Source organism: Echinops telfairi, unplaced genomic scaffold (assembly GCF_000313985.2).
Source record: "Echinops telfairi isolate 266 unplaced genomic scaffold, ASM31398v2 ScPeMD7_29;HRSCAF=101, whole genome shotgun sequence".
NCBI lineage: Eukaryota > Metazoa > Chordata > Mammalia > Afrosoricida > Tenrecidae > Echinops > Echinops telfairi.
The window spans coordinates 1073713-1083651 of record NW_022103926.1 but is presented as its reverse complement, the minus strand read 5'-3'; the positions used below and the strand labels follow the sequence as shown (position 1 = coordinate 1083651).

Below are 9939 nucleotides of genomic sequence, written 5' to 3'. Positions count from 1 at the left end.
ATGCTCAGCCTTCATTTGGGGTTCAGTAATTCCTCTCGGTTACATTGCCCTTGATCAATCCCTACCAGGCCTCCCATACCCTCCTTGCCATTGGTTTTGAATCACTTGTTGTTCCCAACATCTGGGGTCTTAAAGGCTTGAAGTTAACCAAGTGACCATTTAGCAGGGAAGCAACAAAACCCACATGGAAGAAGCACACCAGCTGGTGTGATCATGAGGTATTGACGGGATCAGGTATCATGCATCAGAAGATCCAAAACAATCAATTATATTGATGCAAATGATGGGGGTTGGAGTGGAGACTCAAAGCCCATCTATAGGCAATTGGGCACCCCCTCACAGAAGGCTCACAAAAGAGGAATGAGTCAGCCAGGGTGCAGCATAGCACCAACAAAACACAATATTCCTCTAGTTCTTTAATTCTGCCCCCCACTATCATGACCCCAGGTCTACCTTACAAATTCAGACAGATAAAAGCTCTCAAAACATGGAATCCAGGATAGATGAACCCCTCAGGAACAATAATAGGAGTAATGATACCATGAGGGTAGGGGGGAGAAATGGGGAACCCATCACAGTGGTTGATGTATAACTGCCCCCACCCCAGGAGTATGAACAAGAGGAACAGTGGATGGTGTAAGATATGAAAATAATAATAACTTGCAATTTATCAAGGGGTCTTGAGGGTGGGAGGGTGGGGGAGGGAGAGAAAAAAGAGTAGCTGATACCAAGGGCTCAAGTGGAAAGAGAATGTTTTGAAACTGATGATGACAACATATGTACAAATGTGTTTGATACAATTGATGTATGGATTTTTGTAAGAGCTGTAAGAGCCACCAATAAAAGGATTTTATTTCAAAAAAGGAAAAGCAGTTTTGAGATATAATTAACCTAGCTTACACGTCTATAGACGTATTAAGAAGCGTTGTGTAAACATCACTACAGTCAGTTCTAGAACATTTTCTCCCTTCTTGTTTTCATGATTTGCTCCCCATTTCCCTCCCACCTCTGACCTCTTCCTCATATCCCCAATAAGCCATTACAATAGTCACTGTCCCTATAATTTGCCTATCCTTGACTGCATATTCTCTCTCTATCTCTATCTATATCTATATATATGCCTAACAACAATAGTAAAATAAACAAAATAAATCAGAGGAAAAATGAAATAAGCAGGGAATATTAAAAACTAGAACATATTTAAAATGGGTCAAAACAGAGATCAAATGACCAGGTATTATATTTTAACCTAATTACATCTGCCATAATCAAGTTTACAATACTCTTTGTCTGCTAACAAGGTTATTCACACCCCTCGACTATGGTCAGAGGGGATTCACCAGAGACTTCATCCATGTGGGGATCCTGCAAATGGATTTTGGGCTCCCACTGTCATCCATAGCCTTCTGCAAATTGGATGTTCACAAGTTAAGTTCCGATACCACTCCCTCCTTCACATTTGGATTTTATTATTTATCATCCTTGGATCACACAGGCTGCCATGGTAGTTTCACTTACCTCAAATGCATGTGAAAACTGGACAATGAATAAGGAAGATTGGGGATGAACTGATGAACTGTGATGTTGGAGAAGACTACTGAATGTATCGTGGGCTGCCAGAAGGATGAACAGATCTGTCTTGGAAGAAGTACAGCCTACATGCTCCTTGGAAGTGAAGATGGTGAGCTTTCATCACATGTACTTTGGACATGTTATCAGGCGGGACTAGCCCTTGAGGAAGGACATTGTGCTTGGTAAAGTAGTCTGAAAAAAAAGGGGAAGCCCCTCAAGGAGATGAATTGACCCAGTGATTGTCACAATGCCTTTCAATACAGCCATGTTCGTGAGGACGATGCAGGACCTGGCAGTGTTCTGTTCTATTGTACACACAGTCACCACGAGTTGAAGCCCACCAGATGCAGCTTAACAACATCAACAAGAACAAGAGATACTGCTGGGTGTCTTGCCGATATCCCCTTGGCGTTTCACCATGCCCACCAATCCTTAACTCTGCTCGGGCCACTGCCACTTAGAAATGCATACAACTTTCTGGGGGCTTCCTGTGGAAGCGGAACGCAGCAGTGGTTTCTAGGAGGTAATGCCTTCCAGAAGCAGTCCTCCTTCAAAGACAGGTGGGAATTGGTGGGTGAATATCTCAACTTCTCCTTCTTCAGGTGGACTGACTCTGAGGCTCACTGTACAAGGTCTCCCCAAATTCCCCAGAGGGATGGTGCTCTAGATGCCCTCTCTAGTAATGTGCTTGATCCATGGTCTTTTCCGGGCTTCCTTCCTTTTCTGGTGTCCCATCGCATCTCCACTCCCTCCTGATATTTTGTACAGTCACCTAGAAAGAACGTTTTGCACTAGAATCTTTGTCTTAACGCTTGCATTGGAGGAACCCAACGGAAGGGATTGTGATGATGTCATTGAGTTGAGTTTGCTTCACAGTGGCCTTAAAGGACAGGTTTGAACTACCCCATATGGTTTCCTCGACTGTAACCTTCTAGGGGCCACAGAGGGGATTCCAGAACACGGCATTGTGCTCAGGTGGGACCGGTACACAGGTTGAGAGGCAGTTGTTTGAACAGACCATGAAAGATGTATGTCAGAGTGGCATGGATTGCCCCTACTGACGCAGTCTGTGTGCGAGACACATAATCTGGGAAGCTGGACTATGGGAAGAAGGAGGTATGCGGATCGGAGGAAGGCTCATTGAGAACCTGTGACATGCATATGGTACGACCTGGTTTACTGGACGTGGACGAGGACTTGAAGGAGCTTTCAGTATGGAATACACCTCGGTGTCAAGAGAACAAGAATCCTCATAAGTGAGCCACAGACAACATCCTGATAGGTGGAAAAAAGATGGACGTCATCAAAGATTTCATTTCACTTGGATTCGTCAGGAAGTCTTCTGGAAACAGCAGACAATCCACCAAATGCCACATAGCATTGGGCAAATCTGCTGTTTGTGATCTCTTTAACATGCTACAGAGCTTAAGTCATCTCAGGCATGAGAGGCTGCACCATGAGAAGGAAGACCACAGAGGCATCGATGTGTTTGGATGAGCTGCCAGCAGAAGAAAACAGAACAGGGTTGGGGGTAGAGTTAGAATGCTCCTTAGAGGCAGGGATGACAAGACTTGGTCTCATAGACTGTGGACAGGTTCCAAGGAGAGTCCAATGCCTAGAAAGAGACACCATGTTTGGCAAAGAACAAGGTCAGTCCAAAGGAGGGAGACTTTCACTGAGATGGCTGCACAGCAACGGTGAGACCGCTGCAGGAGCAAGGAGCGTTTCCTTCTGCCATCCATGGGCTCACCGTGAGTCAGAGCAACCTTGATGGCACCTCGTAACCAGGACCACCTTTATGTGAGAAGACCACCCGGCCTTTCCTCCATAAAACTGCCGGTGGGTTCCGACCCGTATTCTTCTGGTGAGCCATTGAGCCCATTGCACTGCTCACCAGGGCTCCTCAGCCACCGGGCTGATGTGAATAGGGCTATAACCTACGAGGGGTGAAAATAGCCTTCCATTTTCCATTGCAAGACTTCTGGGTAACCGTTGTAGCGCATATGCTCCAAAGGGTCGGGCCCTTGCATTTCTAGGGCAATGGAGAAGATGATGGTGTGTCTGATGGATTCCGTACCTTAGATCTGTCTTGTTCCCCAACACTCCCAACTCTCCCCAGAACCGATTGCAGACTTCCCAGCCCCTTCACGACATCTCAAAGTGTCAACCCAAATCCTGGAAATACCTCAGTTGGTGCCCTCCTGAAAGATCAGAAACAAACACCCCCTAGCCTGGATTTTTTTTTCACTTGTTTTATTAGCATCAATATACACAAAGTGGAAAATGACTTTGTTCATTATTCTAGCTTAGAAAGTTTGGTTTGCTTTTCATTGTGTGGGGGGATCAAATGAAAAGGAAAATCTCCCAGGAGAAAGCCTAGCCTTGGGAGTGCCGAACACCTCGGATAACCTTCCCCACCATGCCTACCCACGGGCCTAGGGCAGCCATGCCCTTGAAATTACCCAAGGAAAGGTCATGTTGGCCCAAGACGCCTACTCTTGCCTTAGACTTCCCAGCGCCTAAAATTTGTGGCGCGCTTCCTCTCCGGAAGCTCTGCCCCTCCCCGGTGGTGGAGTAGCTGGGATGCCTACGGACCAGTTCCACAACTCTCAGCCGGTAGCTTTTCCCAGGAGCTGCCGTCTTCGTCAAACGTCAGACACAACCATGTCTCTGGAATTAACATGGACGGTATCAGACAACAACCAGAATATTTATATTGACTAAACGATTTTACTGAAAGGAAGACAAAACAAAAAGGGGTGGGTGGGGGGGTAGAAGCTAAAGGCTGAGCTCCAAGCTGAAGAGGGCCAAGTGTGTGCATTTTGTCAAGACAGGGCAGTAGCTGACAGGTCCAGCTTAGCTGTATCAGCATGTAAGACAGGCGATACCACATGCATTCTTCGAAGCTCGTGGGCTCTGTAAATGTTCCCCGCCGCACAACTGTTTTTCTTCTTTTTGTAAAAAACAACGCAGAGAGTGGCTTGTAGGAAGTTTCAGTCCATTGTTGAGTTTTTCAAGAGTATCAGTCTGTTCAAAAATATTTCATCCCAATTTTTTTTTTTTCCATCTTGATCTTATAAAAACTGACAGAGGAATGGAAATGAGATGCCGGGTACATCACGGGGATTGGTTTTTGGCACTATTACTTTTTTGTCACCTCTATGTATTACAAATACACACTGGGATATTTCCAACAGAAAAATAGATACCCACCACACTGTGCATAGGTGACCCCACATGAACCATCTCTAGGCTAAAAGAAACTGTGATGACGTTGCCATGGTGACAGGGGGCTGCACTTCAAAGAGAACTAAAACAGTGGAATCCAGAGGGGATGAAAACCATCAACATCTTTTCTATTTTTCTAAGAAGAATGCGTGGGCCACGGCCTCGCAGGTCTCAGGGAGTAGAGTTAGAAGAAAGCATTTCTATGTTGTCCTGGCTCAGTCTTCGTCCGACAGACTCTGTTCTGAAATCCAATGCAGTGAGATGTTCCTTCTGGGGGACCCAGGGTTAGGGTGAGGAGGTACAGGGGGTGGAAACAGGAGGCCAGCCAGAATCGGATTCTACCCCTTCAACAACGACGTTATGTGATTTGCTTTGTTGGTCTTTCTCCAAACCTGGCCTCTGGCTCAACTATGTGACGGATCTGGGATAGTTCTCCTCTGGTCCTTTCACCAAACGGGGTGAGCTTTAGGGATGACTTCTTGCCATGTGCCTTGAACGTATACCCCGAGAAGGAACATGCACACAGATGAGATTTAGAGTCCAAAGATGGAGATCCAAGCTCTGATGGGCACAGTGTGTGTAGCCCACTGCCCTATCTTGCTCACAAAGGTATTTCAGACAGCTGCCCAGTGCGGACTCCCAGTCACTCTCCCAATGGGATGGCAGATCAAAAGGGTTTTCCTTGCTTCAAAGCAATCAGAGGGTGAGTGGGCCACTGAGCTGGTGTACTCTCTGAGCCAATACCTAACCACGTGTGGTCCTAGGGAGTGAATCCACCTCCCATTGCTTGTCCCTCCTGGCACTTATACACCAGCCTCCTCTTTATACTTGTAGGAAAGCATCTACCATAGGGTCACACACTCACTGGCCCTCTGGGTAGGGTGAAAACCCAAACTCACTGCCACAGAGTCAATGCTGACTCATTGCGACCCTATAGGAGAGGGAAGAACTGCCCCTGTGGGTTTCTGGGACTGTTTAGAAAGGACCCTGGTAAAACCAGAAGGGTACCCATGGCATTAGACGTGGTGCTGGGGGTGTCCTGCTCACCGGCAGTCCTCCCTGGACTTCTCTGAAGGCTTTGGGTGTATGGAGGACTCTTCTCTCTAGTCTCCTGGGGCCCTAACTCCTGGCTCCTGCGCTGTGCACTCTGATGCCTTCCAACATCTGGACAGGGTCTCAGGGCATGGAAAAGTCATTTCCTCCGAGACCCCTCCCTCCCCTCAGCATGGGATTGGAAGTTCGTTCTGAAGGTGGGACTGTCTGGAGACTCGCACACATGGGTCTGCTCCACACAGAAGGTGAAGGTGTTCCAACATCCCAGCAGAAGAGCAGGGCTCCCCTCTGAGTCCCAGAAGGTGGTATCCCAAACACACGTGCAGTGTCAATGTCCCGCTTTTTCATCATCCAAGGCATGTCAAAAAAGGGGAAGATTTTATGAGCTGACCTCCCTCGCCCAACTCCACCCCTACCCAATGTTTCATCCCTCCTCCTGCCAGATAACTTTCCTGGGTCACGCACCACCTTTCTAGAAAGGAAACACTGCCTTCCCATGCCAGAGTCCAGCGAGGTCAGGCGGTACAAGGGAGTGTCCATTGAACACGGACGCTGGGTGTCTTCAGAAGGTCTATAGGATGGAGGGGAGGTGGGCGACAAGACCTCCTAGCAGCTGGTCCCTTTGTAGGCGAGGACACAGAACTTTGGGGCAGACCTGTTTGAGTAGCCATGTTACCTTCCAATCCAAGTTAAACCAACAAGAACTACCCTTTCCAACCCTGAAGAAAACCAGCCCCACTGCTGGGCATGAGAGTACAACTGTGCTCCATAATGCTTTTTTTTTTTTGGGGGGTGGGGGGTGGGAATGGGAGGAGGGAAGTAGATCGGCAGGCCTTTCTTCGGAAGCATCTCTAGATGGTGTCAACCCCCCCAACCTCCTGGCTAGCAGGTGAGCATGTTAAGGATCTGCACCACCCAGAAGTCCCTGATTTGGAATTTGGGTTCGGACTGAAAACACCAGGGCCACGCCCCCACAGATGCATGCAACAGGATGCAGCCTCCACCCCCACCGGCTGCTGCAGGCACACCATCTGGCTTCCCCGCTGCTGCCACCATCCCGGGGTTTTGTTGTCTTGTAGAATCTTCCAACGTCCTTTAGAGCCGAAGCCACAACAGGACCCTGGCGGCTGCAGCCCCTGCGTACATCCAACCGACCGCAGCAGTTTAAATAGAATAAATACGGGGAAGGAAACAGGAAGTCTCTGAGAAAAAGTCAACAGAAAAGACAGCTGATGCTGGAGGGGTTCAACTGGATGCCGCATGGTCTCGGATGGGTCTCTGGAGGGAGGGGGGGCTGAGTCCGCCGGGTGAGTTCCCTTCCAGTGCAGCCCCCTAGATGGAGACTTCGTACTCTCTGGTCTCCTGTGAGGGCGAGAAGCGCAGATTCAGTGGACCCGGGAGGGGTGGGCGAGGGAGTGCCTGTCAATCTGAGGGAGCTGGCTGAGGGACCCCCTCCTTGGGCCACCCTCCTAACAGAGAGCATCTACAAGGAAAGGGCCTGTTTCCCCCAACAGGGGGAAGTTCAGGGCTGAGGGCTTCAATAGACCATTGAGGGGGTCACCCTTATGCTCCTAAAAGGGCAATGGCACAGCAGGGGACTGAGGCTTGTGCCATGCACGTCTGCTGTGACCCTGAGCAGCACACACTCTGCCAACCTCTCATCTCAGGATGAGGAGGAAGGATTTGGGAAGCAGAGCTGAGCCCTCCAGCCAACAACCAGCCAGTCCAGGGGATCAAGGCTCAAATCAGGAGCATCACCCTGTTGTGATGAGTTACAGAGGCCACCGATAGGCCGGAGAGCAAATCCATGTTTGTTGTTGTTAGCTAGTTGGGTAACTAATACACCCATTGACACCTATGAATCAAGTCAAATCTAGAACCTGTGTGTCCGTTTGTTGTGCTGGGGTGGCTCACGTGTGGCGGCCGCGCTGGAAGTTATAGCACCGGCATTTCAAGTAGCATCAGGGTCACTTTGGAGGACTAGGGTGCTCCTGGCCCCAAACCGTGGTCTTTTCAATCACCTCATCTGCATGCGAAAGCTGGACACTGACTAAGGGAGGCTGTAGAAGACTCGGTGCTTCGGTGCTTCGGTGAAGAATGCTAAATCCACCAGCCAGGCTGCGGCTCAGAAGTGAGAGGGCGAGACTTGGGATACCTTTTCAGAGGAGCCAGTCCCCAGAGGAGGACATTGTACTCAAAGGGCCACTGAGAAAGAGGCAGACGCCCAACCCGAGGCTGTGACAACGGGCTCAAACCTCGTGATGATGGTGAGTTGGATGGAGGGTCAGGGGGTGGCCCATTCTGCTGTGCGCGGTGTTGGTGGCACGCAACAACTACGTAGTGCTGCCTAGTGTGACTAGCCATCTCTTCTGAGGATGGAAGCTCCTTAGTGGCAGGGACCATATCTCGCTGCTTCACAACTGTGCTTCCTGGTGCCCGGGTCAGGCCCCGCCACCCCAACATGTAGCCGCAGTGTCCACTGCCACTGCACTGGGCTGTGGGGGATGACCACACTCAGCCACCAGGCCGTCACTGGGCCCCGACCCTTCTCTGTCATGACCCCGTGGGCCTCTGGAGCTGCCCCTTCTTCCAAGGACCTTGCGACCGGAGGAATGGTCAGCTCAGAGATTTCGGGGAGATGGCCTCCTCCTGGTGAGCACCAAGAGCGCTGACTTTGCAGCGGATCTGGGGAGAGGAAGTGGCCACTCACCCCGGTCTCGTAAATGGGGTTGTCAAACTCCGTTTCCACGGTGATCTGGCTGTAGGGGTGCGCGTACATCAGGGGCAGGCGGAGGTTGGAATAGTACCGACATCTGCAGGGGAGAGGAGAAGGGAAGAGCCAGTGCTTGAGTTACCATACGGACGCCAGCAGCAGCTCTGCCAGCACCGACCCATCTGCTGCAGCCTGGGTGACTGGGCAGGTTATGTGTTGGACTGGTAACTGCAAGGGCAGCAGTTCAAACCCACCAGCTGGCCCGTGTGAGTAAGATGAGGCTGTCTGTTTCCGTAAAGAGTGACAGTCTCAGCAACCCACAGGGACCGTTCTGCCCTCTCCTATGGGGTCGTATGAGTTGGCGTGGACTCAATGGCAGTGGGATTTAAGGGGTCGTCTTCCTTAAGGATGATGAGAGTGGGACAACCTTCTGCCGGTGAGGGATACCAAGGGGAATGGCAGAAACCTAATTTCCTCTCACGGCTCACCCTACCATTGGTGACTCACCCTGGGCCTTTCACCTCAGGGAGAGAGGGTGGGCCTTTGTTCCTTGTTCACCTGGAAGGGGTCGCAAATCCCACTTTAGTGCAGCAACAATAAACACCTGAAACTCACTGCCCTTGTCCTGACTCACAGCGACGATAGAGGACAGAGTAGAACTGCCCTTCTGCTTTTTAAGGCTGTCAGTCTTCACGGGAGCGGACTGCCTCGGCTTTCTCTTGTATACACCCAAACCAAATCAAATCCCCCAACGCACCGCCATCCAGTTCATTCGGACTCATAGCACCCCTGAGGGGCAGGGCGGAACTACCCCTGTGGGTTTCCAAGCTTTACCTCTGCATGGGAGTAGAAAGCCTCATCCTTCTCCCAAAGAGTGGCTAGTGGTTTCAAATGTCTGACCTTGTGGTTGCCACCCAATGCGTAACCACCACTCCAGGGCTCCTTGTCACTTGTATAATGAGCGTTTATTAGACACCTACTAACCCCAAAGTTGGCAGTTCAAAACCACCAGCCACTTTTCAGGAGAAAGACGAGGCTTTCTACTCCTGTAAAGAGTTACAGTCTCAGAAGGCCAACGAGGCAGTTCTACCCTGTCCTGTAAGGTCACTGTGAGCGACACACTGTCCTCACCCTTGCTTGTAGGATGCTGTGATTCAGCTTCCTTCCCAGGAGCAGAAAGCTTCGTCTTCCTCCCACAGAGCCTCTGGTGGGCTCAAACTATTGACCTTGTGGTTGGCAGCCCCACATGTAACTCACTGTGTGCCAGGGCTCCTGACGAGGCATGGAAAAAGTCAGTGCCACGGAGTCCACACTGACTCCTCGTGCCCACAGTGCAGCCGGTCCCACCCCATCGCCTCTTCCTGCGGGTCAAG

General features: G+C 50.3%; 1 protein-coding gene across 1 annotated transcript in view; it reads right to left on the bottom strand.

Annotated features, from left to right (window-relative positions):
* Positions 1-3804: 3804 nt before the first annotated feature.
* SEZ6L (seizure related 6 homolog like) overlaps positions 3805-9939 on the bottom strand; it is a 222260-nt gene continuing 216125 nt past the window's right edge. Inside the window, exons 13-14 of the mRNA XM_045289538.1 lie at positions 8564-8698; positions 3805-7215 (exon numbers count right to left, since the gene is read on the bottom strand). Coding sequence (XP_045145473.1) covers positions 7186-7215; positions 8564-8698 — 165 coding nt within the window. The 3' untranslated portion in view covers positions 3805-7185. The remainder of the gene's footprint in view (positions 7216-8563; positions 8699-9939) is intronic.